The sequence below is a fragment of the Dasypus novemcinctus genome, chromosome 10, assembly GCF_030445035.2.
Source record: "Dasypus novemcinctus isolate mDasNov1 chromosome 10, mDasNov1.1.hap2, whole genome shotgun sequence".
NCBI classification, from domain to species: Eukaryota; Metazoa; Chordata; class Mammalia; order Cingulata; family Dasypodidae; genus Dasypus; species Dasypus novemcinctus.
Window position 1 is genome coordinate 43,819,197 of NC_080682.1, and position 27,960 is coordinate 43,847,156.

Genomic DNA, 27,960 nt, shown 5'->3' on the forward strand with positions numbered 1-27,960 from the left:
ACACTTTTGGAGTCCCGGCCCTGCCTGACTAGCGACTAGAGGTCTCTAAGCCTCAGTTCCCAAATCTGTACACTGGGAATCTTAATGCTCAATGCTTACAAGATGGTTGTGAGCCTCGCACCAGCTGTACCCTGGGCAAAGGATGTAAGACAGTGTGGTTCCCAGACCCCCCTCGGAGGGGTCCCGGTGCAGACGGGTTCCTCCCGGCTCCCACCCTTCTCTCAAGCAATGCAAAGGTCGGGGAGGGGCAAAGTCGAAATCTGACTCCCCGCAGCCGCGCAGCCCCACCCTGGGGAGTGGGCCCTGGCGCTCCCACGCAGGAGCCGAGAGCCCGCGGCCGGGGATCGGCCGGTCGCGGCGAGGAGTGCACCCCCCCTCCCCGCACCCCAGTCGCTGGCGGGCTAGGATGGGGCCGCGGCGGCAAGGAGGGGGCGGGGCCGGGGGCCGGGCTTCCCGGGGGAGGGCCCGGCGCGCTCCGGGAGGCTGCGGCCCCGGCCCGGGAGTGGCAGGACACCGCCGGAGTGTGGCCCGACCCCCACCCGCCCGAGGCACCCAGGGAGGACGCAGTGAGTGCGGCCCCGGCGGGGGGCGCGCGGGGCGGCGGCGGCGGGAGCCCGCCCTCTCCTCCCGCAGTCCCTGAAGTTTGCAGCGGGACCGCTCCAGCCCCGGGAGCCCCTGGGCTCCCCGCTTCGTGCGAGGACTAAAAGGGCTGCCACCGAGCCGAGCGGGTGCCTGGTCCGACCGGGAAAAAGGGGGTGTCGGGGCAGAAGCGCCAAACGCAGGATAGGGGACCATCTCCGGGGGCCCCCTCGAGGGCCCACACCGCCCTCCTCGCGCCCGCCCTGGAGCCCCAGCACGGGCTCCGCTCCCCGGCGACCCGCCGCCTTTCGTATGGAGCCCCGATTCCTGCCCCGGGTCACCCTCTGGAATCCACAGCGGGGCCGACCTGGTCAGGGGGCGCCCCCTCTCCCCAGCGGTGAGCGGCCCGCCCCACCCCCGCCGAGACCAAGTTCAACAAGTTTGGCCGAGAAGCCCCGGAGCCTCCATGGCGAGGCCTGGCCCGGCCGCTCCGCTTGGGCTCCGCAGGCTCAGCGTTGTGCAGCGCCGGGGCTGGCGAGGGGGGCGCTGGCCAAGGGGCACCCTCCGCAGGGGTTGAGGCCAGGGACCGGGCAGCCGCCGGGCTCTGAGGCTTGGTGTGGAGGCTCGGAGTCTGGAGTGCGTCATCCGGGAACAGGCACCTCAGCCGGCAGGTTGGGTTTCCTAAAGTGCCCCCTTTGTTTTGCCCCTCCCTGGCCCTGCCTCCTCTCCCTTCTCCCCGCCACCCCCTGCCCCAGCCTCCTGGGCAGCTCTGACGGCGGGTTCGAGCCCCTAAAGCCTAGGTTCCCCTCTGTGGACCAGCAGACGGCCTTCTCCTTGAGCCCTCAAGTCCCAGGGCTGCGGGCTGACCGGCAGGGGTTGCGGGGGGAAGAGGCCTTGGGTGCAGTCTGTGACTCAGGACCCAGGGATGGGCAGGCAGGATGGCCGATCTCCCTCCCAGGACATGCCCCCAGCTCCTGGCCTCAAGTGGGGAGGGAGGATGGGTTCTTCCTTGAGCCCTAGGACTTTCTACCTTGGCCCAGGCAGCTGTGAGGAGACCCCTGCTGAGCCCCCCAGGAAGTCTCTGGGTCCAGTACTTGCTGGCTCCCTGGACTGGGAAGCTTGCTTCTTTCTGCTTTCTGAGCACTTGACTTGGCTGAAGCCTGTTCTGGGGACCAGTATGGGCCCCTGCTGAGGTCAGGAGACCCCTGCTGAGGAGGGTGGGTGCTGACCCTCTCTAACGGGGGGCCAAGGTGTGGGTTCTACCCATCCCCTCACTGCTAGTTCAAGGGGGAGGGTGACATGGGGCCGGGCTGTGCCTGGGGCTTGGGCTTGTGTTTGCTCTGGGAGGCCAGAGGGAGCAGTGCCAGCCCAGCACACACAGCCTGCTCTGTTCTAGGGCTGGAGAGAGAGAACGGGTGGGGGGCAGCTCTCTGGGGAGTGGGGGAACGTGGAGGCCGAAGCAGGCAGGAGCCCCAGGCCCCTAGCTGCCTGACTGCTTTGAAGGCCTTGTGATTTATGGCTCTGGCTCTGTTGCTCTCCATCTGGTTGGCAAGTCCTTTCTGGGCAAGCAGGACAGGCTCAAGAGGAAGCAAGGCGAAGAAGATCTGAGAACCCTAGTGGGGCAAGCTGCCCCTCTCCTGCTCTGTGCCCAAGGACTTCTGTTCCTTGCACTCTCCATCAGGGTCTCCAGGGGGGCCTGAACCCTCCGCCTTCTCAGCGGAGTGTTGGACCCACTCAGGCCGCCCTTCCTCACAGCTGCTAGGGCTGGACTTCATTGGACTTTTACTCAACTAACAATGACTGATTCTGGTGCCTGGGAAAATACACATCAGACCTCTAGGAAGTCACTGTCAATAGCTAGATCGTGTCCTGTCAGTCACAACCTAATGGGATATATATATACACACACACATGCACACACCTGCCGGAAGGTTTACAAGGGGTTGTGGGAGCCCAGAGGGCAGAGGGACAGAGGGAGGGACTGTGGGGAAGCTGCCCCAGTTTGCATTTTGGAGGATGCAGAGGGGCTCTTCCATTTGGAGGGGAGCACTGTGACAGAGCCCTGTGCTGGGGGCAGCAGGCACACACTCTGCCTTCCTGGGCTCCACTGTGTGCCTTGGACCTTGGGGCTTGCTAAGAGGAGGAAAGGATTTCCTTCTAGGGGCTGTGAGCCAGTGCTGGGGACAGCTGAGACCCTGCCCAGAGGCAGGAGGGGCGCGGCCTTGTGCCACTGTCTGCTCGTCCCTGGGTGGTGGCTCCAGGGCTGGAATCTGCCTTGCTCTCCTCCCTGATTCTGGAGAACACTGTTATAACTGGCTGGTCACCTGCCTGACTCCTCCACACTGCCTCAGGCCATGCCTTGTGTGTGGGAAGCCGGCGCTCTACCACTGAGCCACATCAGCTTGCTCCCCTGAGTTGGTTTTTTCGTTTGTTTGCTTGTTTTTTTTTTTGTTTTTGGTTGCTTGTTTTTTTTTTTTGTTTTTGGGAGGCACTGGGAACTGGAACCTGGGGCCTTCCCATGTGTGATAGCAGGTGCTCAACCGCTTGAGCCACATCCCTCCCCATATGGTCTTTTTCTTTTAAAGATTTATTTATTTCTCTACCCTTCCCTCCCCCCCCCCCCAGTTGTCTGTTCTCTGTGTCTATTTGCTGCGTGTTCTTCTTTGTCCGCTTCTGGTGTTGTCAGTGGCACGGGAATCTGTGTTTCTTTTTGTTGCGTCAGCTCTCCATGTGTGCGGCGCCATTCCTGGGCAGGCTGAACTTTCTTTCGCGCTGGGCGGCTCTCCTTAAGGGGCGCACTCCTTGTGTGTGGGGCTCCCCTATGCAGGGGACACCCCTGCGTGGCAGGGCACTCCTTGCGCGCATCAGCACTGCGCATGGGCCAGCTCCACACGGGTCAAGGAGGCCTGGGGTTTGAACCACGGTCCTCCCATGTGGTAGGCGGACGCCCTATCCACTGGGCCAAGTCCGCTTCCCGCCATGGGGTTTCTTAAGGGCAGGACTGGGTTGCTTGTTGCTTATCCACCACAGGGCCCTGTGGGAGCTCAGTAGATGTTGTGGGATTGAAGGAGTATCTTCTTGTGATTGCTTGGCCCCTCATGGCTCTTGTTCATTGCCTGGTTTCTCTCACACCAGCCCTGGTGTGGAAGCAGACCAGGTGGGAGAACTTCCATCTTAGGAGGGAGCTGAGGCTCCCGGGAAGGAGGGCCAGTGAAATGCACTTGTCTGAGCTTCCTGGCCAAGGGAGGATCCAGGCCTCCTGGCTCCCACCGGCTCTGCCCAGCACGGGGGCTCCTGGGGTGTGGCTGGGCCTGGACCCTCTCACTGGGCCTAGTCTGGTACCCAGCTCGCCTCGCCATTCAAGGCACGGGAAGAGGGAGCCTGGTTTGGACAGGAGTCCTCTTCTCTCCTCCTGAGTCTGGGGAGTGGGGCCCTCTGCCCACCTCCCGCCCCCGCCCGCCTTCTAATCCCTGGCTGGATCGTGTGACCCGCCTGGCATTCTCCTGGCTGGAATCTGGTGCTTCTGACAGCAGCTGCTATATTGGGGGAGCTGGGCACCGCCCTGGACGCTCTAGGCCCCCACCCTCACCCCCTGCTTTGCTCTTGTAGCTTCAAGCCAGAGTCACAGTGGCAGCTTTGAGTTGGACGCCCAGGTCCCTGAGTGAAACTTAGGCTCCAGGTACGTTATGGCAGGGCTGGGGGAGTGGGGAGACAGGCAGACCCAGGGTGAGAGGGGGAGCTTTGAAACTGCCATCCTTGCCTCTACCCTGGCCCGTCCTGGCGACTTCTGCCTGCTAAGTCCTAGCTCTAATGGTTTCTTGGGCAGGAGGGGGTGGTGGGGGGGGGCAAAGCCCAGGGATAGGCAGGAGTCTTTTCCTAGTTCAAGAAGCATATGTCCAGCGGCTCTGCTTATCCCTCTGCCCTCCACAGCCCCAAATCCGCCACCATTCCGTGCTGCGGGGACACCATGGCTCCAGAGGAAGATGCTGGAGGGGAGGCCCTAGGGGGCAGTTTCTGGGAGGTGAGCAGCAGGCTCCTGGGTTTGGGCGGGGGGTGCACCAAAATGTCCCCACTCTCAGGGCTCAGCCACCTGCCCGGGGCAGTTGCTTCGCCGTCAGCCCCAGCTCGCAAGGGGACTTCTCCCTGGTGACGCCATCCTTCTTGTGTGCACCACAGGCTGGCAACTACAGGCGGACAGTGCAGCGGGTAGAGGATGGGCATCGGCTGTGCGGGGACCTGGTCAGTTGCTTCCAAGAGCGCGCCCGCATCGAGAAAGCCTATGCCCAGCAGCTGGCGGATTGGGCCCGCAAGTGGAGGGGTGCCGTGGAGAAGGGTGAGTCCACTCGGGCCCGGCAGGGAGCAGAGGCTGCCAAGGGTGGGAAGAGCAGGGCAGCTTCTCTGTGCGCCTCTTATGGAAAGTTTGGGGCTCCCATGTCTGCCTGTCCTTTAGAGAGGGAAGATCCTTCTGGATATCCTCACGGTTGTGCTGTCACAGGTTGCAAAGTACCTTCACGAATTATTTTGATATTTCTAACAGCCCGCTGACGGCGATGGTCTCATTCTCCCCATTTTAGAGAGGGGACACCTGATGTTCAGGGAGGCAGAGTGACTTGCCTGAAGCCACCCAGTTTGAAAGTGCCAGGCCTTCTAACTTGGGAGCTTGCGATCATTCCACCCTAACCAGCTACTGTCCTTGAGGGCAGATGCCGGGTCTTCTCTCGGAGACAGTGGAGTGTCATGGTTTATGCCACGGACTTGGGTTTGAATCTTGGCTCTACTTGTAGTAGTGGGGCATTGGGCAAGTTCATGTCACTTCTCTGGGCCTTCTTTTCTTCTCCGCTGTTAAATGCTTACCTGTTAAATAATGCTGCCGACCTCAGGCTGGTGGTTGCGGCAAGGCTTCCGCCTCTGTGGAGGCACAGAGTAAGAAATTCAGTAAATGGCAGCTGATACTGTCGTTGTTTATCTTTGCACCCCCTGGGTGCCCCGAAGCCTGGCACCCAGAGTAGCACCCACTGAGAGGGGCTGGGCTCCCTTAGCGTGGCTCCCAGGCCTGGTCCAAGCCCCTTGCCTCCCTGCAGGCCCCCAGTATGGCACGCTGGAGAAGGCCTGGCACGCCTTCTTCACGGCGGCCGAGAGGCTGAGTGCGCTGCACCTGGAGGTGCGGGAGAAGCTGCAGGGGCAAGACAGCGATCGGGTGCGTGCCTGGCAGCGGGGCGCCTTCCACCGGCCCGTGCTCGGTGGCTTCCGCGAGAGCCGGGCTGCCGAGGATGGATTCCGCAAGGCCCAGAAGCCCTGGCTAAAGAGGCTGAAGGAGGTGAGTCTGGGCGTGAAGCGTGTCAGCGGCAGGCCTCTGCTTGGGTCTGCAAGGGACTGAAGGGGGCCAGAGCATGGCACCCAGGGTCTGGAGTTGTCCCCATGCATGTCAGGTTGAGGCTTCCAAGAAGAGCTACCATGCAACCCGGAAGGACGAGAAGACGGCCCAGACTCGGGAGAGCCATGCAAAGGCGGACAGTGCGGTCTCTCAGGAGCAGCTGCGCAAACTGCAAGAGCGGGTGGAGCGCTGTACCAAGGAGGCCGAGAAGGTACAGGCAGATGACCTGGCCCTGGCCCAGGCTTCCTGATTGCCTCTTCCACCCCCCAGCGCTCTTGTCACTCTAACCCTCACCTGCCACCTTATCGTTTAAAGGAGGAGCCTGAGAAAAGGTGATGCTTTCCCCAGGAAAAGAAATGTGGGATTTCAGGCAGTGGGTCCCTAGACCAGGGATGATCTTAGCTGAGGAGACTGCCCCAGCTCCTTTCCTTTCACAGCGTATCTCCTGGGATAGATTCTCACATCTGCTCTGTTCAGTGTGCCCTTTCTTCCAACCCTGCATATCCAAATCCTCCCCACCTTTGGCGGTGCTGCTCAGTTTTCACCTCCTCCATGAAGCCTTTCCTGATTTCAGCCACCCCTCCCTAAAGATTGACCTGCTGTCACTCTCCACCAGACTCTTATAGCTGCTGTGGCTGAATGTCACCTCCCTTGCTAGGTTGCTGGGGTCCTTGAGGCCAGGGGCTGGGTCTCAACGACTGACTGCCCAGAGTCTGGCCTATGGCAAGAGCTTAGTAAATACTGGTGGGGCCCTGAGTGGAAGAAGGGCGCCTCCTCACTAGGCCCCCTACCCTCCCACCCAGACAAAAACCCAGTACGAGCAGACACTGGCGGAGCTGCACCGCTATACCCCGCGCTACATGGAGGACATGGAGCAGGCCTTCGAGGCCTGCCAAGCCGCCGAGCGCCAGCGGCTTCTCTTCTTCAAGGACACGCTGCTCACCTTACACCAGCACCTGGACCTCTCCAGCAGTGAGAAGTATGACCTGGGGGTTGGGGGGTTGTGGGGAGTCCTGGGTCTCCTCCATCCCCCCTGGGTTCTGGCCAGGCTGAACAGGATTGGGGGAGGCTGGCGCCCAGGGCTTCCCTGACTGAGGGCCGAGCCTCGGGCCGCAGGTTCCAAGAGCTCCACCGCGACCTGCATCAGAGCATCGAGGCAGCCAGTGACCAAGAGGACCTGCGCTGGTGGCGCAGCACCCATGGGCCCGGCATGGCCATGAACTGGCCACAGTTTGAGGCACGTGTCCCAGGCTGGGTGGGGTGGGAGGTGGGGTGGGCTGAAGCAGGTGAGGGCCGGTTTAGATGCCCCTGGCTGCCATCTCAGCCTGACCCTAAGCACTGTTCCCACAGGAGTGGTCCTTAGACACACAGAGGACAATCAGCCGCAAGGAGAAAGGCGGCCGGAGCCCCAATGAGGTTACACTGACCAGCATCGTGCCCACAAGAGATGGCGCCGCACCCCAACCCCAGTCTCTGAGTTCCCCAGGGTGAGAGTCGGGAGCCAGGCTGCAGGAAAGGAACAGCTTGCCCCCTGCCCTGCCCTCCTTTTCTGTCTTCTTCAGTTCGTTCCCTTCACACCTGAAGCGAGTTGAAAATTGGTGCCGTGCTGGGGATCTTAAGGCCTATTTAGAAGTTGTAATCATAGCTGTTTTCCCAGTGGTTTAGATTTGCCTGGCATTTCCCATGTCCCCGATCACACACACCTTACATCAGTGCTGTGGCAGGAATCTCCCCTGCGCTCACAGTCCTGAGTGGCACAGGTGCACTAGAATCACCCAGCTCCACCCCAGCCTGCCTCTCTGAGTTTCTCCAGGGAGGAAGCCCTTTACCTGAGTTGTGGGATCCTCAGGCCCAAGGTCTTCCTTGTCCCCGGAGCCTGAGCCCTTCTGCCCCCCCCCCCAGCAGCGGGCAGGATGAGGAGTGGTCCGATGAGGAGAGTTCCCGGAAGGCCACCACCGGGGTCCGAGTGCGGGCACTCTATGATTACGCAGGCCAGGAAGCTGATGAGCTGAGCTTCCAAGCAGGTACCCTGGAATGCCCTGCCTCTTCTTTCCAGACTTCAATTCCTCCCTTACAAGCCCGAGCAGGGGTCTGGAAAAGGGAAGCCAGACACCCCTTTATACAGGGCCAGTTTTCTCTGAGCCCTCACCTTCCACTAAGTCACCGGTTGGGACTTGATGGCTGCATTCGGGATGTGGGCAGGGCAGCTTGCTGACTCCCACCTCCCTCTGCCTGAGCCATGGCTCTCCTAGCCGGGCATTCGTGTGGTCTTCCTCCCCTCCTCCACCACCACCACATGCCATCCTTGACCCATCACAAAAAGAGAGGCTGGGCCAGGGCAACTGCCAGTGACCAGTCCCTCTTTCCCCAGGGGAGGAGCTGCTGAAGATGAGCGAGGAGGATGAGCAGGGCTGGTGCCAGGGCCAGTTGCAGAGTGGACGCATCGGCCTGTACCCTGCCAACTATGTGGAATGCGTGGGGGCCTGACCTGCAGTGACAGCCCTCCTGCACCACTTTTCCACCTTGGGTCAGAGCCCACCTTCTCCTGGACAGACTGCCCTGAGGGCCCTGAGCCATGGTGCTCCTGCTCCTCTTCCCTTGAGGAGAGAGCAAATCCTGGGACTCCAGGAGGGGAGGGGCCTGAGTCTAGGAAGGGCCTAGTCGGGAAGGGCCAACTGAGTCTAGACTGAGGGCAAGATGGGGATGTCAGGAGGTGACAGAGGGTTCAGGGATGCCTGGGCCTTCCCAGGAGTTGTGGACCCAGTTCTGGCCTCTGTTTTGGGCTTCTTTGGGTGGGCTTGGGGTGAGTGTAGTTCTAGCTTAGCAGCACTTTTCTTTTGTGTTTTGTTCTAGTGTGTATTAAACTTGAAAACAAACAAAAAAACCCACAAAACACTGTAAGGCTGTGCATCTTTTTTGATATTCCATTCTTGCCAGGTGCCCAGAGGGCATCGGAGAGAGGCACGGAGGGGAGGTCCAGGATCCTAGAGTATAGTATGTTCTGGGGTTGGGGTGGTGGGCAAGGGTTTGCCAGCTTGGTACCTGCTTTACCTGGCATGGGGTGGAAGGGAGTCCAGGCTTGGTTGTGAGTCGGTGACGGGTCAAAGCAGGGTCCTGGGACCAGAGTTCTGAGCTGGGTGGGAGGCGGGCCAATGGGTCTTTTCGTCCTGGCCTGTCCGACCGTGTGTGCTTGGTGTAGGACGTTAGTCATTGCTCATCTATGGTAACTGGCCAGCGCTAAAGCGCCCGCCCGTGGCCTCAGGGAAGCACCCGCCTTGCGCCGGGGGCCGACGCTCCACTTTCTCGCTAAACCAGTACATCACGGTAGCGCTCCCGAGGAGGTTTGGGCCAGCCCGCGAGCCGTCGCCCCGCCCTGGCACCCGATTGGCCCTGGCTGGGCGCGGCGTTTATTCTTGCGACGACTGTGGAGCCCGGTACTGCTGACGTCCCTGCTCCGGCCCCGCCGGCTGCTCATTGGTGCAGATCGGGACCAAAGCACCCCTGCTGCGGCTGGCTGGCGCAGAGCTGAGGCCGACCGGGTCGCCCCGCCTTCTCAGCTGTGGGTTGGCCCGCGCCAGGACCCGTCCTTCGCGGTAGTGACTGGGAAGGAGAGAAAATGGCGGCGGAGCCGAGCAAGACCGAAATCCAGGCTCTTTTTAAGAGGCTTCGTGCGATTCCAACCAACAAGGTGCATGAACGTGTGGCGTGCGAGATCCGGCCCCGGCAAAGAGGGGTCTCTCGGCTTCCCTGAAGCCTGAGGGAGGGAGAGGGGTTGGCGGCGGGCTATTTTCCTGGGGTGTCAAAGCCCGGCCTCGACTCGGAGCCCCTGACCATTCGTTTATCGCCTTCACCCAGGCCTGCTTCGACTGTGGTGCCAAGAATCCGAGTTGGTCCAGCATCACGTACGGTGTTTTCCTGTGCATTGACTGTTCCGGCGTACACCGCTCCTTGGGTGTCCATCTCAGCTTCATCAGGTGAGGCGTCCCCGCGGCTGCCGTGCCTCCCCTCGGCCGGCCGGGGCTGTGTGGTCGGCAGAGGCGGGTGGCTGCCCCGACAGGGACCGCTCCGCGGTCAGTGCCCGGAAGCCTGCTATTGGAGGGAATCGCCTGTGTAGGCCCCTTGCCACATAGGCGATTCGTCTCCGCGTCTTATTTCCTCGAGGTCAAATGTGAAATTCTGAACGTTAGTTTGTGGGGAAAATTAGCAGCTTTGACCCTGTTGTTGCGGATATGTTGGCCCAGTATGTGTAAAATGAGACTGTGGCTGTCCTTGAGAGGAAAAAGCAAGAGCAAGCTTGTATGGCTGGGAATTCACTCCCCTCTCTGATCAGGGGAAATAAGTAGCATCCTTTTGAAGAAATGAATGAGGAGCTAAGCTTTCGTGGAACCTGGTAGAGTGACGGAAATGGGGTGGTGGCCGATTAATATCTGGGCACCCGTGACTGCTGGAGACCAAATGGCAGGTCTGCCAGGGATCGTTTCTCCTGGTGCTTGCTGGTGGTGACACACAACCTTTGCACACAGATCCACAGAGTTGGATTCCAACTGGAGCTGGTTCCAGCTGAGGTGTATGCAGGTTGGCGGGAATGCCAATGCGGTAAAGTTCCTTCTACCTTCTCCTCCCCACCCCCAAACCTATTTTTCTGCTTGGGTGTTAACTTTACAATGACTTCCTAGGAGGCCCTCTCAGTTTCTCTGTTCAGAGAGTTCCCCGATCAGTAACAGCATCCAACACTATTTTCTAAATTGGGAAATTGGTCACAGGTCTCAAAGGAACATCAGATTAGACCAAACTGGACAGATGTTCTTGGGAGAAATTCCAAGGGAGTTGAGGTCTCCACATCATTGGTCTTGTGGACCTGCCTGGGTGAAGGCTGGGCAGTGGGGTGGGTATGATATGCTGTCCTCAGGTAGGGTTGAGGAGGGGTGGATTTCAATTCGCCATCTCTGAAAATGGGAAGCTGTGTTTTTCTGCAGGAATTTCTCAGCAACTTTATATCTATGGAAAACCCTGGTATATTAGAGTGTACCATCCTGTCTAAATAAATAAAAGCTGTGCTGGTATAAGGGGGTGCTTTCTATGGCCAGTGCATTTTTGCTTTGGTGAGAATCACCTGTAGCATGCTCTCCTCTCTTCTTCACTCCTCAGACGGCTTTCTTCCGCCAACATGGATGCACAGCCAACGATGCCAATACCAAATATAACAGCCGAGCTGCCCAGATGTACCGAGAAAAGATCCGGCAGCTGGGAAGTATAGCCCTGGCTAGGCATGGCACTGATGTAAGTGCTTGTTCCCAAGGGTGAGATAATGGATGAGAGTGGGTGTATTCTGAACCCTGTGTTCCAGGAGTGCCTTTTCCCTTTTAGCTTTGGATAGACAATATTAGTAGTGCTTCTAGCCACTCCCCGGAGAAGAAGGACTCTGATTTCTTCACAGAACATAGTCAAGTGAGTGCCCACAAGAAATGCTTCCCACAGTTGTTCCAGATAAGTGGTTTACTTACCAAGGCCAAGGCCTTCTGCCATCATGGACAGGGAATGTCCGGGGTCCTTTGAGTTGGTGACTGTTGCCTGTTTCTCCCACGAATGGGGGTACAATGTGACCCTCTTTAACAGTGGACTCATATAGGGAGGAAGGGAGGAAGAGGAGTTTCCAAGAGATTTCAAGGGCCACAAACAAATTTTCCTGGATTCTTCCCCTCTACCAGAGGCACTGTGGTTGGGGAAAATGAAAGGATTCCCTTTTCCCTGTCAGGAGGGTTTCCCCTCTGCTGGTCCTGGGCACTGAAGTCATACACTGTTTGACTCCCTATTCTTCTGCATAGCATTTCTTTGATGCTGGCCAAGATTTAATCTGTCAGAACCTAAGGTTTAAAATTGAGCTGAATCTACCTCATAGAATTGGTTGGGATTAGTAGATACATTTGTATGTGAAAAGTCTTTAGATTTGTATTTGGAAAGTGGGAAGTATCCAGTAATTGTTATTAAAATAGGGGAGTGGGCTCTGGCTCTAAATAAATAGTGGAGGGGTAAAGAGGGGGCTGTTAGTTTCCTATTTCTTTCTTCCATAGTGAATTGGAACTTGGAATTTACTTGCCAACCTCCTTCCCTTATGGGCTTGGAACAGGCCTTCATACCCAGAAGGTATTGGTAGGTTCTTGGTGCTCCTTGTCAGCAGAAATGCTCATTGAGGCTTCTGTGATCTGACCTCCTTTTCAGCCCCCTGCCTGGGATGCACCAGCTACTGAACCTTCAGAAACCCAGCAGCCAGCCCCATCTGCTGACAGCAGTGGCCTGGCACGTGAGTTCAGCCCAGATCCAACCAAGTGCCTGGGTCCTGAGAAAGGACCCGGGGCTAGGAAGGGGACACTAGGCCAAGGGATTAGGAGTGGGGGGTCTCTTCATCTCTGGGTGGGCTGGGATTCATTTCAGTCTCTTAGTGGCCATTTCTTTAATCCTTTGGTGGCCTCAGTAATCTCAGTAAAGCGAGTGCACTCTACTCTTGTTCGTCACTTTTTTTAAGGGAAGATCACGGGACACTTTGAGCCTTACACCTGACTCCCACCATTATGCCAACAGAGCCAGAGAATGGCCCCAATACAGACCTGCTTGGCACCTCGCCCAAAGCCTCTCTGGGTCAGTATGCCAGCTGATGGGTGTGGGGTGGACTGGGAGAGGGAGAGGGTGGGCCTCAGGTGTTTTTTCCAGATCTGCTGCCTCGTCATGTAGACTGAGGCCAAGGAGACTGCACATCTGGTCTCTCTGGGGTGGGGATTGATTGAAATGGTGGCTGCCACGTTGACTGCAGGGACCTTAGAGCCAGGCCCTTGTTGAACTTGGGGGTTGCTGGTGTATAAGACTGGGGTCTGCCTCTGGGTATGGGACTGGGTCTAGCCACAATGGGGAGGCCTGCCTGGGACTGGAGTCTGACGCTGGGCAGGTGGCTCCATTGTCATTGCTGTCCTTTCCTGGGGTGGGGTACCACGCTGAACTGCCTAAGGCTGAAGGTGACATTGGCTTTTCTCAGCCGCTCCCTGGTCTGTTCTTCAGCTCTTCTCTATTCTTTCCTTAGTGTCCGTCAGACTTGCCTCAGGGTGAACAATCTATTTGCTGAAACCAGTTTGTTCTGTTGACCTTTACGGGTTGGGGCAGGAAGATACAAAATAATGACAGCCCGATTGACCTGTGAAAAGGCTAGCATGGCTCAGTCTGAAGCTGGTTCCTGTAGAGGCCTCTGGGTCACTTTGGCCTCTGGACTTGGGACCTGTATGGAGTCCCTGGGGTGGGCCCCTTGTTAGCCACAATTCTGTCTCTCCTCCAGAGTCCATGTTTCTGTCTGCTAAAGGGGCTCTTCCTGCCAGAGGTAACCAACAGCTGCTTGGAGAGGCTGGCCCCTTGCACGTCAGCTCCTTGCTTTAGGAGCTGAGGCTAGTGTTTGGCATCTTTCCCCTGCATAGCAGTCTTCATGTTGGTTCAAGGGCTTTGATTTTCTCTGGTGTTTCAGGTATAGGTTGTGGTCTCAATTTGTTGGTAGTCAGTAATCGTCTTTAACTTTGTCTGTTTTGGCTTGGACTAACCCTGGATACCATCGGTTGGAACTGGTGGTGGCAGCTTTGCTTTCTCCTACCTTCAGCTGTTTTTCTAGAAGCTCTTGCGGTGAAGCTGCATGGTTGGACTGAGCTGCTGGCTGCTGCTACCCTTTATCCTAGCTCATGCCCAGCTTCTTTCTCACACAGAACTGAAAACCTCCATCATTGGCAAGAAGAAGCCAGCAGCTGCTAAGAAAGGGGTAGGTGGGGAAAGGAGGCAGTATGGTGGAGTGGTTAGGAGCTGCAGTCAGACCACCTGGGTTCACCCCTTGACTCTACCACTTACTGGCTGTATGACTTTGGCAAAGATACTTAATGTTGCTGAGCCTTACCTGTGAAGGGGATGGAAAGATGCCCATCTTGAAGGGGTTTCTGGCGGGAGTGAGTGAGATCATGCGCAGCAAGGGCTTAGCAGAGTGCTTGGCTCGTACTGGACCTCAGCATTAGCCGCTGTCCTCAGACCCTGAGGCCTCTGCTGGGCCAGTGTTAACTGCCTCCCTGACCTATAGGCTGCGCTCCTGCCCAGCTGCAACAGAGCCACTGTTGAGTCTTGGCTGTGCTGGATGGGCTATTACTTACCCTAAACTTTATTAGGCAGCCCCTTCCTTGTGGGCGTGAGTAGTGTCTGTGCCGGGGAGGGATTAGATGAGATAGTCTTCAGCATGGCCCCATATCACCCGATTCTCCCTTCCAGCTGGGTGCCAAGAAAGGCCTAGGAGCCCAGAAGGTAAGCAGCCAGAGCTTCAGTGAGATTGAGCGGCAGGCCCAGGTGGCCGAGAAGCTCCGTGAGCGGCAGGCAGCTGATGCCAAGAAGCAGGCCGAGGAGTCCATGTGAGTGCTTTCCCCAAGGGCCTGGCTTGTTTGCTGCTTGAGATCAGACAGAGATGGGTGGGTGGGAGTTAGCTCTGGGCCGGCAGGTAGGGCAGGTCAGGATGGGTGCTGGCCTCTGACATGTTTTTCCCTCTAAGGGTTGCCTCCATGCGTCTGGCCTACCAGGAGCTCCAGATTGATCGTAAGAAGGAGGAGAAAAAGCTACAGAATCTGGAAGGGAAGAAGCGCGAGCAGGCAGAGAGACTGGGCATGGGCTTGGTATCCCGAAGGTGAGGCTCAGCCCAGGGGTGTGGCAGGGGAAGTCCATTGTTCTCTGGGAACCATTGCAGGTTCTTCCCAGCAGTTCTAGGTTTAGCCTTTGTACAAAGCTGAATAGATAGTTTTGCCTGTTGCTTAAAGTGCCTAGCACAATGCTTGGCATGTAGTAGGTATGTGCTTAATAATAGTATTAGTTGAATTAACAAAACATAGTATCAGGTGCGATCTTGATATGTCCAAGAGACTAAAGGGGGTGTTTCTTAGAGGGGGAACTAATGGCACTCCTGAGTGGGACAGTTCCTTATTTCATATGGTCTGAGAGTTGTGGAGCTGTTAACATCCTTCACCCCTGAGAACCTAATGCCAGTTGTGCTAACGGACACTATAACACCCCACAATTCCCCCCCTCCCCATTTCAGTTGCCCTTTTGTCAGGCAGTATCTTTCCTCTTTGAGAACCAGTGGGCTTGTGTTGCTCTGGTTTTCTTAAAAAACAAAAGCAGTGGTTGCAGTTAGCTTTTCTCATGCATTTTGTTTGCTCTGCGTTATGAGTTAAATATCTAGAGCTTTCAGTAATAAAGCTAGAGGTTTGGCTTCTCTTAAAAAAAAAATCAGAATATCCTACAGTTGGGGCCAGCATTCCTGACTGCAGTTAGCTTGGTGCCAACAGAAGCTGCTCCTTCAGAGGGGGTGTGAGTTCCACCATGGCCTTAACACATAAACCCAGTAGTCCTATGCAGGAGGATTTTTCTCTTTTCACAGATGAGAAAATTGAGACCTAGAGCAATTAAGCAACTTGCCCAGAGCCCACAAAACTAGTAATTGGCAGAACTAGCTTTTGAACACAAACTTGTTTAATTCCAGATTCAGTGCTTTTAGCCCTTATGCTCTTATTTCCCTGGAAAAAGATGAGGCTGGATATTTCTTATTTGATCTTAAGAACATGCGCCAGTTGGACTTCAGTCATTTCCTTTCAGTCTGTGTGCTGCCATTGTAACAGCTAATCGGCAAAACATAAAATTTTATTTCTGAAAAGGACTTTAGATCTCTACCCATTCCCCTGTTTTAGTCACAAGAGTATGAACAATTTTTCAAAGGCTGGGTAATACATGTATACATATATTTAAATATATGTAGGAATGTGTGTATTCTTTTTTTTTTTTTCAGTTTTTTTGTTTTGTTTTTTGTTTTTGTTTGGTTTTATGTTTTTTTGTTTTGTTTTTGCAGTGAAACAATCAAGCCCAGCACACCCTGTTTACAGACTTATTGCAAAATATTTACTCCCTGGGGTTCTTCCAACTAAAAGCTGTATATATGTTTTAAATGTATTTAAATCAGATTGATCCTGAAAGTATCTCTGTGAAGCATGACAGAGGAGGAGACTTTCAGAGGCATCAAGAATTGGTACTGCCTGCCAGTTAGATGTCCCTGCTCGTTGGGAAACTGAAATTTAGATCTAGGTTTTAGGGCATAAGGCCAAGTTTTGTGCTTTGAAATACTTTAAAAAAAAAAAGCAAAGAGGTATTAATTAAAAATACATCCTTTGATTTCGCTAGACTTGTTTCCCTGGTTTTGAGTCAGTTTTCCTTTTTTCCTTTGTGTGTGTGTGTGCATTTGTCTCAGTGAAGGATATGGTTCATGGTACAGACAGCTTGAGAGTTGTTTTTAAGAACAGAGCACTTTCATTTGGTGTGCATTTTGATTAAAATTGTAAAAGACAAGTGGCTGTGTGCCAGGGAAGCCCTCGCAGATGCGTAGACGATCCGGGGAGGTGCTCCTTCGTTCACCCATCCCTAGCATTCCCTGCCAGACCCAACTGTGGCGCTGGACCAAGTCCTGTGCGCAGGTGGAGAGAGGAGGCTGTGGATGGTGACCAGTGGAGGAGAACCAGATTATGTCAGCACTAGGCGTCTTCTCTTACGCAGCGACACTTGTGTTTACCACTGGTCTCATGTCTCGGCTATGCTTCTCTCCATAGTTCTGTCTCCCACTCGGTGCTGTCTGAGATGCAGGTGATCGAGCAGGAAACCCCAGTGAGTGCAAAGTCCTCCCGCTCACAGCTGGACTTGTTTGACGATGTTGGTACTTTCGCCTCTGGACCCCCAAAGTAAGGCTATTGTTGGGGAGCAGACTGGGCCACCATGCTCCTCAGCAGGCTTCTCTGAGCCACTTTACTTTCTTCCAGGTACAAGGACAACCCCTTCTCCTTGGGAGAAAGTTTCGGTTCCCGCTGGGACACAGATGCCACCTGGGGTATGGACAGGGTGGAGGAGAAGGAGCCAGAAGTGACCATCTCAAGTATCCGGCCTATTTCAGAAAGGTAGTGTGGTCTAGGGCAGTAGAACTTTCTGTGATGATGGAAGTCATATGGATCTGTGTGTTGTCCAGTGTGGTAGCCACTAGCCACTTGGTTTTTAGTCCTTGAAATGTGGCTAGAGCAACAAAGGAACTGACAATTCATTTTGATTTAAGTGAATTTAAATTTAAATAGCCACATGTGGCTAGTGGGTACTGTATTAGACATACAGGAATCAGGCTTTGGTTGAGCTGTGCTCTCTTACCACAGAGGGCCTGGCAGTCTCCTTGGCTTGGGATCCATTTCTCTCTGGCAGGAGAGCCTGGCTTAACGCTTCAGTCTTGACTGCCCACAGGTGTCTCTGACCCCTGTCTTATTTATTTTTCAGGTTTTTTAAAAAACCTTATAAAAATAAAAAAAATAAATGTAAAAACCTTATCCTGTTTTCATCTACTTGTTGATAAATGATCTCTAAATCATCTGTTTATAAAATGGGGACATAATTAACTACTACACAGGGTCCCTGGAAGGGTTAAATTAGATTAAACGTAATTAGATTAAGTATAATGCAACTAATAAAACACCTAGGCCAGTGTCTTTGCCTATTCAGTGTCAGGTAGGAATGACAGTTTCTTACCCACACTAGGATGCTTTTGACAGTTAATAATTATGGAGAGTATGTAGACCAGGACTATGCCAGGCAAACCAAGACCTAACCCCTAGTCTTAGGCTAGCTGTGACTAGCAGTCAGTAAAGCACTGATGACATTACAACCCCCTGAACCTTGACTTAAGCTGTAGTGTTTTGGGGAGAAGCCTGGGCCCCTTCAAACCATATTTCCACCCTGCCTGATGGTAGGTAACATACTATGCCTTGGCTTCAGTGTGAAGGGAGGGTCTCAGAGCATCCCTTTGGGGGCTCCTCATCCATGGGAGACAGCCCCTGGGTCCCAACCACAGATAGAATGGGGACATAGTAAGCCATCTTCAGAAGGTTTTTTTGGCGGAAGATGAATAAAAGTCTGTGGGACTTTCTTCAACCTCTGAACTCTGCCTCCCCTGGTGGTCATGGGAGGGGTTAGAGATGTTGTCCCACATCCACCCCTCAGAGCTGCAAACCGGAGGGAAGTGGAGATCCGGAGCTCCGGGCTCGAGTCCAGTGAAGCGTGTCAGAAATTTGCAGGAGCCAAAGCCATCTCATCTGACATGTTCTTTGGGCGGGAGGTAGATACCGAGGTAAGTGGAGTCGTGTGCCCTGAGGCTGGAGGCAGCAGGTAGACACAGAGCTTCCTCCCAGCTGTTGCTTTGGCCTGTATGGGTCCTGGGTCATTGGCCAAAAGATCCCGGGGCCCTTTCTTTTCTTCATCACAGTACGAAGCCAGGTCTCGGTTACAGCAGCTCTCGGGCAGTAGTGCCATCAGCTCTTCAGACCTCTTTGGGGAGGTGGATGGAGCTCATGGAGCAGGTAGGGGCCCATTGGGGTGGGAGATACCAAGTGAGGCCTCTGAGCCGAGCTGGGGGGCCCTCTTGGCTGGGAAGGACTTCCCGCAGGGCTCTGGGTCACCCCTTCCCTTGCTTTTACAGGCAGCGTATCTCTGGGGAATGTGCTCCCTACAGCTGACATTGCACAGTTTAAGCAGGGTGTCAAGTCTGTGGCTGGGAAGATGGCTGTGCTGGCCAATGGTGTAATGAATTCTTTGCAGGTGAGGCTGCTTGACTTGGGGTGGGAGGGAACACTGCTACTGGGTAATCCCTCTTGGCCTTATAAACAGCATTTTCTTTTTGTGGAGGGGCAGCCTCCTTTGAGCTCTGTACCAGGCCAGGGCCTCTCTGTAAAATGATGCCATGCCCACACTGCTCTTTTCCCAGTCTTGTCACCTGTACCGCTCTTCCTCCCTCCCCAGCTCTGAGATCAGGCAGGCTTCCCCCTTGGGTTCTGACCACAGCTCCCTTCCCAAGTCACAGTAAAATATAAAACATTCTCTGCCACGGTGGGACTGGTGCCTGGTGTGCAGAGCCCCCTGCAGCCTCACTTCTGCTGTGGTGTGTGTTGGGGAAGGGGTCCGCGTGCTGGGAAACCATGGTAGGTTAGAGACTGACCTTGTTTTTCTTACCCTCACCCCTAGGATCGCTATGGTTCCTACTGATCAAGCGTCATGGCTCAGGCATATGTTCGTGACAGCAAGAACCCTGTGCTTCCCAGGCCAGGGGTGCCTGCCTTGGGGAAACTGCGGAGCATTTGTTACTTTATATAGTGTGGTGTGAGCGGGGTGGCCTTTGAGGACTTTGGGTGAGGGGAATGGTCAGTACCAGCCCTTGTCCTCTGCCTGTGGATTGAGCCCTTTGTTCTGTTCCCCTCATATCCCCTCCCTTGTGTGACAAATTACTGTCCTTCCAGTCCTGCTCCCCACTCCTCCAAGCTGCTGCTCATTTGTCCTCCCACACTGGGAGTAAGGGGAGGGAATTCCTGTGGGGAGGCTTTTTCCGGGTCCAGCCTTTCCTCAAGTAGGGAAAGTGAGAAGTGTGAGGCTTTTTGGCTGGCTCAAGGATCCTTCTGGGTTGTCTGGGGGCTTTGGCCTTAGTCCCCTGGGACCAGTGGGGGGGGAGGCCTGGAAAGAGTGCTGTAGACAGCCCCAGGGGAGAGAGGCTTTGGATTTGCTGCTGCTGCTGCCACCGGTGGCCTCTTGGGTGCTAGGAGAGGGCAGGAGAGGAGATGGACCTTTGTCTGGGCCTTACTAAGGGCTAGAAACTTTACCTGGTACCTAAAGGTTTCATTTGGGATCAGACTGGAGGCTTGAGTGCTCTTCTCCTACTCTTCTGCCTCACCACCCCTTTTTACAGTGCTTGCTTGGGCTGTCAGGATTACTTCTGGGTGTCTCTGGACCACAGGACCCTCCATCCCCTCTTGAGACTTCTCTGTCCCGTCTTGCCCTGGATGGTGGCCACGGTGGCTCTTGTGCTCTGTACTGTGACTTTGGAGGCTTTACTACTGGCCAAGGAAGCAGAGGACCTGAGGGACAGAAGCAGGCCCCTGGGGCTCAGCTTTCTTCTGCATCATCCTGGCCTTGGGGCCTGGACAGCACCCCACCATTGAGCACTCGAGGGGCCTACAGAGCTGCAGGCCCCCCCTATGGCAGCTGGGCCGTGCACTGTGTCATCCTTGGTGCCATCTTCCCCTGCCATGCTGGCAGTCTGCCCCCCCCCACTCCCACTCCCTTTGGATTGTGGGTTAGACTCCCAAGCAACACAGACCACTCTATCCCCCCTCCCCCAAAGGGACGTGACTTTCTTTCTGGACTGTTTGTATTGAAACAAAGTGGTGTCAAAATAAAGCCCCCTTGGGGCCCCAGGCCCCTCTTGGTCTGAGCTGAAGTGTCCTCTCTGGATCCTGCCTCCCTGCCAGTGCAGGCCCCTTGCCTCACTCTGTGGGCTCCCACCGATACTGGTAGGACGCTGGTGCAGAAGCTGAGGGCACTCTCTCCAGGGCCTCCAGCTTGTCTCTTCTCTGAAAGCCAAAGGCCCCTGGCTCCTTGGCCCTGTGCTGCCGCGAGGTCCGGTGCAGCCTCGACCTCACCACCCTGTTGCACGCGGAGGAAAGAGCTGGTATTAGTTGGCCCTTTAACTCATGCACTGAGCCACATGGCTGAGGGCAGGCAGCAACCCTGCGGGCTCCTCATGACAGGATTGGCTGGGGGCCTATTTCTTGGTGGTGTTAAAAATTGTATATATTCAGATTTAAAATGTACCCTTTTAAATCCCAGAAGAAAGGATGTGTGTGTTTGTGTGTTGACTCCTGACTTGGCCACCCGTTGGAAACATCTGTGCTATCTCACAAGTCCTCGGGTACAGCTGAAAGCTGCTGGTCTGAGAAGTAAATAAGGGGCTTTAAGCCAGCAATTCTCAAAGAGTGAATCAGTGGCAGCTTTGGAATCATCTGGAGTATTCATTAAAAATACAGATTCCTGGGCCCCACCCCTGAGCAGGTGCAGGATCAGATTCTGGGGACTTGGTTATTGGCATGGTAAACACACTCCCATGTGATTCTGATGCACACTTAGAATTCAGAATTGCTTTCATGGGCTAGAAGCTGGAGATGGTTGTGGGCTCAGAGGCCTCACCACATGGCCTGGAGCTCCTTTAGCAGGGGACCTCCAGGCCCGGCTTGGGGCACTGCAGGGGTTTGGGGCTATCTCTTGGAACTACCTAGTGGGGCTGGTCTGGGCAGGGATGAGCCCATAAGGATGTGTGCCCAGTGGTGGCAACATTGGCATCAGAGGAAGCAGCCTCCTTTGCCTGGGTCTCCTACCCCATTCCAGAAGGTGCAGACCCCTTTCCTTCCTCCAGTCTTGGCTGGAAGCTTGTGTCGTTCACAGCTGCACACACACTGCCTTAGCCCAGAGTAGGTGCTCGGCCAGTGTTTAATGACCCTATGGCTGGGAGGATATGCAGTACTAACAATTAGGTTGCCAAGGTCTGTGAAGCAATGGGAACCTGATACTGAGCCCTCTAGGCCTCAGTTTTCCAAAGGTGCTTTCCTGTGTTAGCATCTCTCCCTTGAAGCCGGGGGTCTCCCATGTGCCCGGATGTAAGCTCCTCTTTGCTTATTACCTGAGGCAGGTCTCCAGGCTGAGTGACCCTCTGGCCCCCAACTCCCAGTCCTGCCACAAGGCTAGGATGCAGCCCCAGAGAGCCAAACTCACCCCGCCCCTTCACCCCCTCCTCAGGCTAGGGGCTTGACTCACCACTTACCAGACACAAGGGACTTTTATTCATTTCACATATATATTAGACACAGAGGAAATTTGAAGCAGTTTTTGAAGTGGTCGTCCCCACCCTTCGTCTTAACCATGGCTGGTGCTCCTCCAGCAGAGGGCCATGGTGGTTCTGTCCCCACAGCACCTACACCGCAGGCCTCACCCCTGACCATGCCAGCCTTTTTGTTGGCTGTTCATGGTCTCCCACTTTATGGAGTTGTAAGGAGATGAACCTTATCAGGGGTCTAGCAGAGGTTGGGTGAGAAGAGACTGTTCTTCCTCAAGAGGTTGGGAAGATTGTTAGCAAAAGGCTAAGGCCAAGTCCCCTTCCAGCAACTAGATGGTTCAGCTCATTCTGTCATCTTGGGGCCTGACTAAAGCCCGAAGACTGAACAAGCCACTGCGAGTAGGCAGTTTGTTTTCTAGGGTCACTGACTTGGCTGATCACCAGAGCCCTTCAGGCAGATCTTTGGGCTGGGGCTGTAATTCAGCCTATTTACCAGCAGAGGGAGGCATGGCACAGGGGCTGGAGAGGACGCTGGGTGGGAGTCTCAAGGGCTGGGAGCAAAGGGCAGGATTGTAGGCAGGACCCTTTAGATGCCTCAAGTCTCAGACTCGTCCGTCTCTTCAGTGGAGCCATCGCTCTCTGCATCCACTTTGCGGGAGTGATGGAGGGACTTCCAGGGGGAGCCAACCCGGGGATAGGTCCGGGAAGGCAAGCAGCTGACCTCTGGATTGGCAGTGACGGAGTTGACCAGGCCTGGGACCTGGACCAGCCTGAAGGAGGGAAGAAGCCCAGAGGGCAGCGAGATGCCTCCTGTCCAGAGACCAGGATCTCCATGCTCACGCTTATGTATGGATGAATCCATGGTCTCTGGCCCAAAAGACCTAAAGGGAAGGTACCTCAGGCCTCTGCTGGCCCCCAAACCCTGCCCCACCCACTGTGGGGTGGTACTCAGGAGCCTTGTGTAACCCAGGATGGGACATGGCCATGTCCGACTGAGGTTTGGCTCCAGAAGGGGGCAACATCTTCCCACCGGACACTTACAGTCGTTCCAGCTCCTCATCCATGGCTGGATCGTGCATCAGGTCTCCCTTGTCGGGCAAAGCTCCTAGGAAATAGTTGGGGAGCAGAAAACTTAATCTGAGGGTTCTCCAGCCAGCCAGGCCCCTTCTCAGCAGATGCCTCAGAGCCCCTCACCTTCATGTCTGCCTATTCTGACTCTGTAGGGGGCGGGGGAGCTGGTCTAAAAGATTTTGGCAAGAGCTCACAAGAGAGATGTAGGCTGTAAAAGAACAGTCATGGAGAAGGAAGTCTTGGGTGCCACTCGATAAATTTAGAACTTTGCTTTTCACCCTCCCCCTGGGCAGACACCACAGCTAAAGAGACATTCCCAAACCTCACAGTCACTGCACAAACAGGGCAATCCCCTTCCCAGACTAGGTGGTGGGTTGTGGTCGGTGCTGGGAGTTTACTCCTTCCTTGACGTCTCAGTACTGGGGCTGAAAAGGAGCCAGAGACACAGGATGTGGCCCAGGCTGTCCCTGAAGAGCAGACTTGATCAGTTCTGTGCCCCTAAATCAGGGTGGCCTCAGCTGGAAGGCAGTGATGGTCAAAGCCACTGCCTCTGCTCCTCCAGGGAAGGTCCCAGATGTGAGAGGAAAAGAGTGGATCCATTTTGCAAGCTCCATTTTGCATGGCCAGAAGAGAAGCAGCCAGAAAGAGAGCAGTTCCATTTTGGCTCTGCCACACGCTGTCTCTGAGCTCTTAGACAAACCCCGATCTCTCTTAGTTTCCTTAGCTATAAACTAAGAGAAGTTAATTCTTTGACACTGGGGAACGGTGAGAGAGAAGGTGAAGCTGAAGTTTGCAGACAGGAAGAATTCTCATCAGCAAAGAGGCAAAGAACTTGGCAGTGGTTAGAACCTAAGTGTGTCAGTCAACAATGGTTTTCTCTAGAAAGAATCAATCTTTTTTTTTCCTTTTGTAGGTACCAGGGCCGGAAATTGAACCTGGGACCTCATATGTGGGTAGCCAGCACTCAACCACTGAGCCACACCTGCTCCCCCAAGGTGGTCTCCTTGTTTGTTTTTGTTTTTTAGAAGGCTCTGCAGATTGAACCTAAGACCTCATACATGAGAAGGCATTCAACCACTTGACCTACCTCTGTTTCCCTAGACTTTATCTTAAAATTGGTAACACAATATTGTGGACATAATTAATAGCACTGAATTAAATATTGGAATGTGGTTAAAAGGGGGGAAATTTTAGGTTGCATATATATTGCAAGAATTAAAACAAATTTAAAAACAGGACTGTACAATACAGTGAACTTTAATGAAAACTATGGACTATAGTTTATAATAATATTATTATTATATTCTTTCATTAATTGTAACAAAGGTACCACACTAATGCAAGGACCACACTAATAAAAGGGGGGGCGCAGTATATGGGAACTCTGTATTTTCTGATTTTTTTCTGTACATGCAACTTCTCTGACAAAAAAAGTATATATTAAAAGCATTACCTGTCTGGCTCTAATTCAATTCCCAACTTTTCCAAAGCTTTCTGAGATGATGCATCTTGGCCACTTTTGCTCTAAGTTAGTGGGCTTCAAACTCTGTCCTATGGAACTCTCTCATTCTTTGGGGCTCCCTTGGGGTCTAGAGTACAGGGCCCCCCCTTTCTACAACTGGCTTCAGACAGGGTATCTCCAGGTTTGTCTTTCAGACATTGCAATTCTAGGTGAGGGCAGAGATCGTGTGCTTTATGTCTTCCACTCCACTCAACGTTACTGCTCAGTAAGAGTTGTAGAGTGATGGTGCTTTTCAAAGGCCCATAGAAGTGAGGGCTTGGGGTTGGTCTCCACTGTGACCCAGTGGCTAGCCATTTTTCCCTTTTCCTTCCTAGTAGGTGTGACTGGTGAAAAGGAAGGGAGGGTGGCTGGTTACCTAGGCATGTGAAAGAAAACCTAAGCAAGTCCTCACGCACCACCCCGTCACTCTTGACTTCTGCCTCCCATTTTGCCTTCTTTCTACTCCTGCTCCAGCCAGTGACCTTGGCTACCAACCTCACTTAGTCAAAGGGTCTCTGGGCCTGGGCCTGGGCCAAGGTTACACTTAGGATGACCAGTGGGTGCAGGCTAGAGTGGGTCCTCAGGCAGTCCTGCTGGGGTTTGGGCTCCCAGGGGTCCCAGAAGTATCCCCTCACAGGTTCTATACTGGTTAATAGCATCTAGGGAAGTACTTGGCCTACTGTAGTCAGCACTTAACAAATGTTCATTTCCTTCCGTTTGACCCAATTCCAGCTACAGAGAACCCCAGAACAGGCAAAAGGAAGGGGAATTCTGTGTGTCTTTTCTTTGAGCCTTAGGAACCTGGGGTCCCAAGTACACTTGGAGTATCTCTTCAGGAGAGAGAAAATAAGAATGCCTCAAGCTCTAGCAGGCTGATGGCCTGGTAGCTCTTTCCCCAGGAGAGCAGTAGTTGTATGTATGTGTGTAAGGGCAGGCGGGGGCAGGATGGGCTGGATGAAGACGGCCAGAGATGAAGAACACAGCCAGTGAGAACCAAAGGCAGGGAAAGCTGCGCCAGTGCAGGCCTCCTCTTTTTTTTTTTTTGTTCTCTCTCAAATTAATCAGATTTTTTTTTCCCCAACTGGGAAAAGGACTCTTTAGACACACCTTTTCCCTGTTTACAAAAGGGATTCAGGTCTCTTTGATATATAACCTCCACTGAGCAAACAGTCCTGTGTCTGCATAGCCGGTAGGCCACTCCCCAAAGCAGAACTGGGGATTCCATGGGGAGGGGTAGGGCATGGCCCTGCTGTGGAGAGGCTGCTTCATGTTGGGGCAGGGCTGTGGGGTGGAGAAGGCTGTCCCATTAAGTGCGAGAGGACTAAGGACACGGTCTTTTGTCATGTCTGTTACCGCTCCCTAGGACAGAGTACAGCCCTGAGAAGTCAAGGCAGAGGGTGAGAGCTGTCCATCCAAGGCCATATCTGCCTACCTGGCTTTGTCCTGTGGGGGCAAGGTTGGTGGCCACAGCTAGCACTGGCTTACCTAGGGCCTGGTTGATTCCATGATGCTTTGAGAGAGCCACAAGGAATCCATAGAAGGTCAGTCTCTGAACGTTGCTTAGGACTTCTTTGAGAACAGCTGGGGGTGGACAGCTAGAAGGCAGAATATGGATGCCAGGTTCAAAGACAAGCAAGTCTGAGTGCCATCTGTTCATCCACACATTTAGGCTTACAGGATTCCCACAGCCAAGACTGAGGGGCCTGCCTGCCCTATGGAGCAAAGGACTCTGGGGAGCAAAGGGCCCTGAGGAAGCCTAGTGTTGTACAGGGGCAAGGCCTTGACTGTAGGCAGAAGGGGCTGGAGTGTTACTGACTGGTCATTTCTCCCGGGGTCGTGGGAGGGGCGGGGGGAGGAAATGACCCCAGGTGACAGGCTCTTCTTGGAAGAGACCAAAACTGGCTGTTCTGTTCTTAAGGCACTTTGTGCCACACAGGATGGCTTAACTCTCCCTTTCTGTAGGGAAGTTTTGTAGCATGAATATGCTTTCCTTCTCTCTAAAAAGTCAAGGCCAATTTATTTCCTAGTAGAGACAAGAGGACAAAGCTGTCATCTATAGCCCAAGTGAAAGCAATCCTTTCTAAGCAAATTACTAGAAATTTGCTTTCAGGCAACTGGGAAGTCTTTCCGGCATCTCCCTGTTTGGGGGCACCGTCTTAATTGATACTAGGACCGTGAAAGGTATAGGAAGCCCTGAACCAATCAGAGAATCCTGCTAGGGATCCATTCCCGAAACCAGCAGCCTTGGATCCTTGGGGCTGAGGTGGGGTTGGCACCCATTTCTCACCTGTACTTGTACCGGTCACACAGGTTCTCCAGGCACTGGTAGAACAGTGACGCCTCCACTCCTTCCAGCATGCTAGCCTCGCCCAAGGCAGGCCGCTGGCGGTGCTGCCCGCTGGACGATGTGGGCACAATCACCGTATTGGGGTTCTTGCCTGCCAGCAGGTCCTGATAGATGGCAGCCACACTCTCCAGGAATTCTGGGTACCATAGGTAGGAGCATAGTTTAGGCAGGGAGGATGTATTTCACCCCTTCGCTGTGTCCCCTGCTCTTGTTTGTTTGGCTCCAAACCAGGTTCGGTGCTCCAATGCCCAGTGTGCTGAAATCAGGAGCTCCCAACCTCCTGTGACCACCACACTTAGGAGGACACTAATCTGGGTTTCAGCTCCAAAGTCTCATCCTTTGGGCAGTTGTTCCTGGTCACTGAGACAAGGTGAGATCCCCCGTTACATGCTCGCACTGCACCCCATATATTTTGTAGCGCTTATCCAACAACTGGTTTTCTGTCTCCTTACTAGAATGGAAGATCCTTGTACAAAGGCAGGGCTCATGCCTTGTTAACCTCTTTCCCCAGCATCTAGAACTATGCCTGGCATATACTAAGTGCTATAAATGTCTTTTGGAAGAATGAATGTGTGCATGCTCCAACCAGTAAGCCCCATTTTGTGACTGACTTACGGCCCATCTCCTCTCTGGCGCGTGCTGCTGTGCAGTATAGTGCTGCCCAAGGCCAAGCACTGCTCAAAGGCAAATGTTGCTGTCCCGCCCTTCTGGGTGGGCTGGGAGAGGGCCTTGGTGAGGGAAAGGGTTCTCCCCAAGGCACTGCTCCTCCTCTCAGGCCCAGGTGCTTCGGAGAAATAGCACATAGATGTTTAGAGCTGCTAAGAGCAGGTGGCCAGACCCCAGGCTCCAGCCCCTGTCTGACCAGGTCCTTGGGCTGCCAGCAAGTAAACAGCATGTGACGCTTAAGTGAAATTAGGGCTGGCTGGGGCCACATGCTGGCAGGAAGGCCATCGCCAGGCTCCAAGGACGGCCTTCTATTTACTGGAAGAGCCCATTTTAAACAAGTTTGTTTATGGACAAAGCAATTTCTAAACCCAACATTCCATTTATTGTCATTTGCGTGTGAGCTGGTGAGCATTTGTATTTTTTCATTTATTTTGATTCCATGTGATTCCAGAACAGATTTCAGGGCACAGCTGGTATGTGTTGGGGAGCAGGATGGGAGTGTGAGATAGGACTGGTGTGTGTTTATTAAAAGCTGTGTGGGTGGGAGAATGTGTGCCCACACACCAGAATACAGCAGAGTGGCTAAGAGCACTGGCTTTGGAGTCAGCCTTGTGTTCAAGTCTGGGCTTTGCCACTTATGAGCTACTTACCTCCGTAACGCTGACCTCCTGAAAGTACTTATTTCTTAG

At 54.2% G+C, this 27,960-nt stretch overlaps 3 protein-coding genes across 9 annotated transcripts in view; 2 read left to right on the top strand and 1 right to left on the bottom strand.

The window, feature by feature from the left end:
* The first annotated feature begins 457 nt into the window (after positions 1-457).
* Positions 458-8,854, top strand: PACSIN3 (protein kinase C and casein kinase substrate in neurons 3). 5 transcript variants are annotated; one of them, XM_023588591.3, is made up of 11 exons: positions 458-566; positions 4,189-4,258; positions 4,510-4,600; positions 4,756-4,912; positions 5,661-5,896; positions 6,009-6,164; positions 6,757-6,932; positions 7,070-7,190; positions 7,304-7,440; positions 7,856-7,977; positions 8,325-8,854. In XM_023588591.3, the coding sequence occupies exons 3-11, from the start codon at positions 4,547-4,549 to the stop codon at positions 8,438-8,440; spliced, it is 1,275 nt and encodes a 424-aa protein (XP_023444359.1). In that variant the 5' UTR covers positions 458-566; positions 4,189-4,258; positions 4,510-4,546; the 3' UTR covers positions 8,441-8,854. The 5 variants fall into 5 exon arrangements, with proteins under 5 accessions (XP_023444359.1, XP_071074159.1, XP_004457990.1 ...); XM_071218058.1 differs by having other exon boundaries at positions 7,859-7,977; XM_004457933.5 differs by lacking the exon at positions 458-566 and adding an exon at positions 573-976.
* Positions 8,855-9,360: 506 nt separating this feature from the next.
* On the top strand, positions 9,361-20,291 carry ARFGAP2 (ARF GTPase activating protein 2). 2 transcript variants are annotated; one of them, XM_004457924.5, is made up of 17 exons: positions 9,361-9,641; positions 9,809-9,927; positions 10,477-10,549; positions 11,102-11,233; positions 11,321-11,401; positions 12,173-12,254; positions 12,533-12,589; positions 13,275-13,316; positions 13,690-13,742; positions 14,237-14,373; positions 14,511-14,642; positions 16,609-16,737; positions 16,816-16,950; positions 18,035-18,161; positions 18,297-18,390; positions 18,510-18,628; positions 19,052-20,291. In XM_004457924.5, the coding sequence occupies exons 1-17, from the start codon at positions 9,570-9,572 to the stop codon at positions 19,070-19,072; spliced, it is 1,605 nt and encodes a 534-aa protein (XP_004457981.1). In that variant the 5' UTR covers positions 9,361-9,569; the 3' UTR covers positions 19,073-20,291. The 2 variants fall into 2 exon arrangements, with proteins under 2 accessions (XP_004457981.1, XP_004457982.1); XM_004457925.5 differs by lacking the exon at positions 13,275-13,316.
* A 1,379-nt stretch (positions 20,292-21,670) lies between these two features.
* CSTPP1 (centriolar satellite-associated tubulin polyglutamylase complex regulator 1) overlaps positions 21,671-27,960 on the bottom strand; it is a 241,914-nt gene continuing 235,624 nt past the window's right edge. For both annotated transcript variants that reach the window (XM_004457928.5, XM_004457927.5), the window contains 4 exons: positions 26,546-26,741; positions 25,744-25,853; positions 22,728-22,791; positions 21,671-22,456 (listed from right to left, as the gene is read on the bottom strand). In XM_004457928.5, coding sequence (XP_004457985.1) covers positions 22,282-22,456; positions 22,728-22,791; positions 25,744-25,853; positions 26,546-26,741 — 545 coding nt within the window. In that variant the 3' untranslated portion in view covers positions 21,671-22,281. The remainder of the gene's footprint in view (positions 22,457-22,727; positions 22,792-25,743; positions 25,854-26,545; positions 26,742-27,960) is intronic.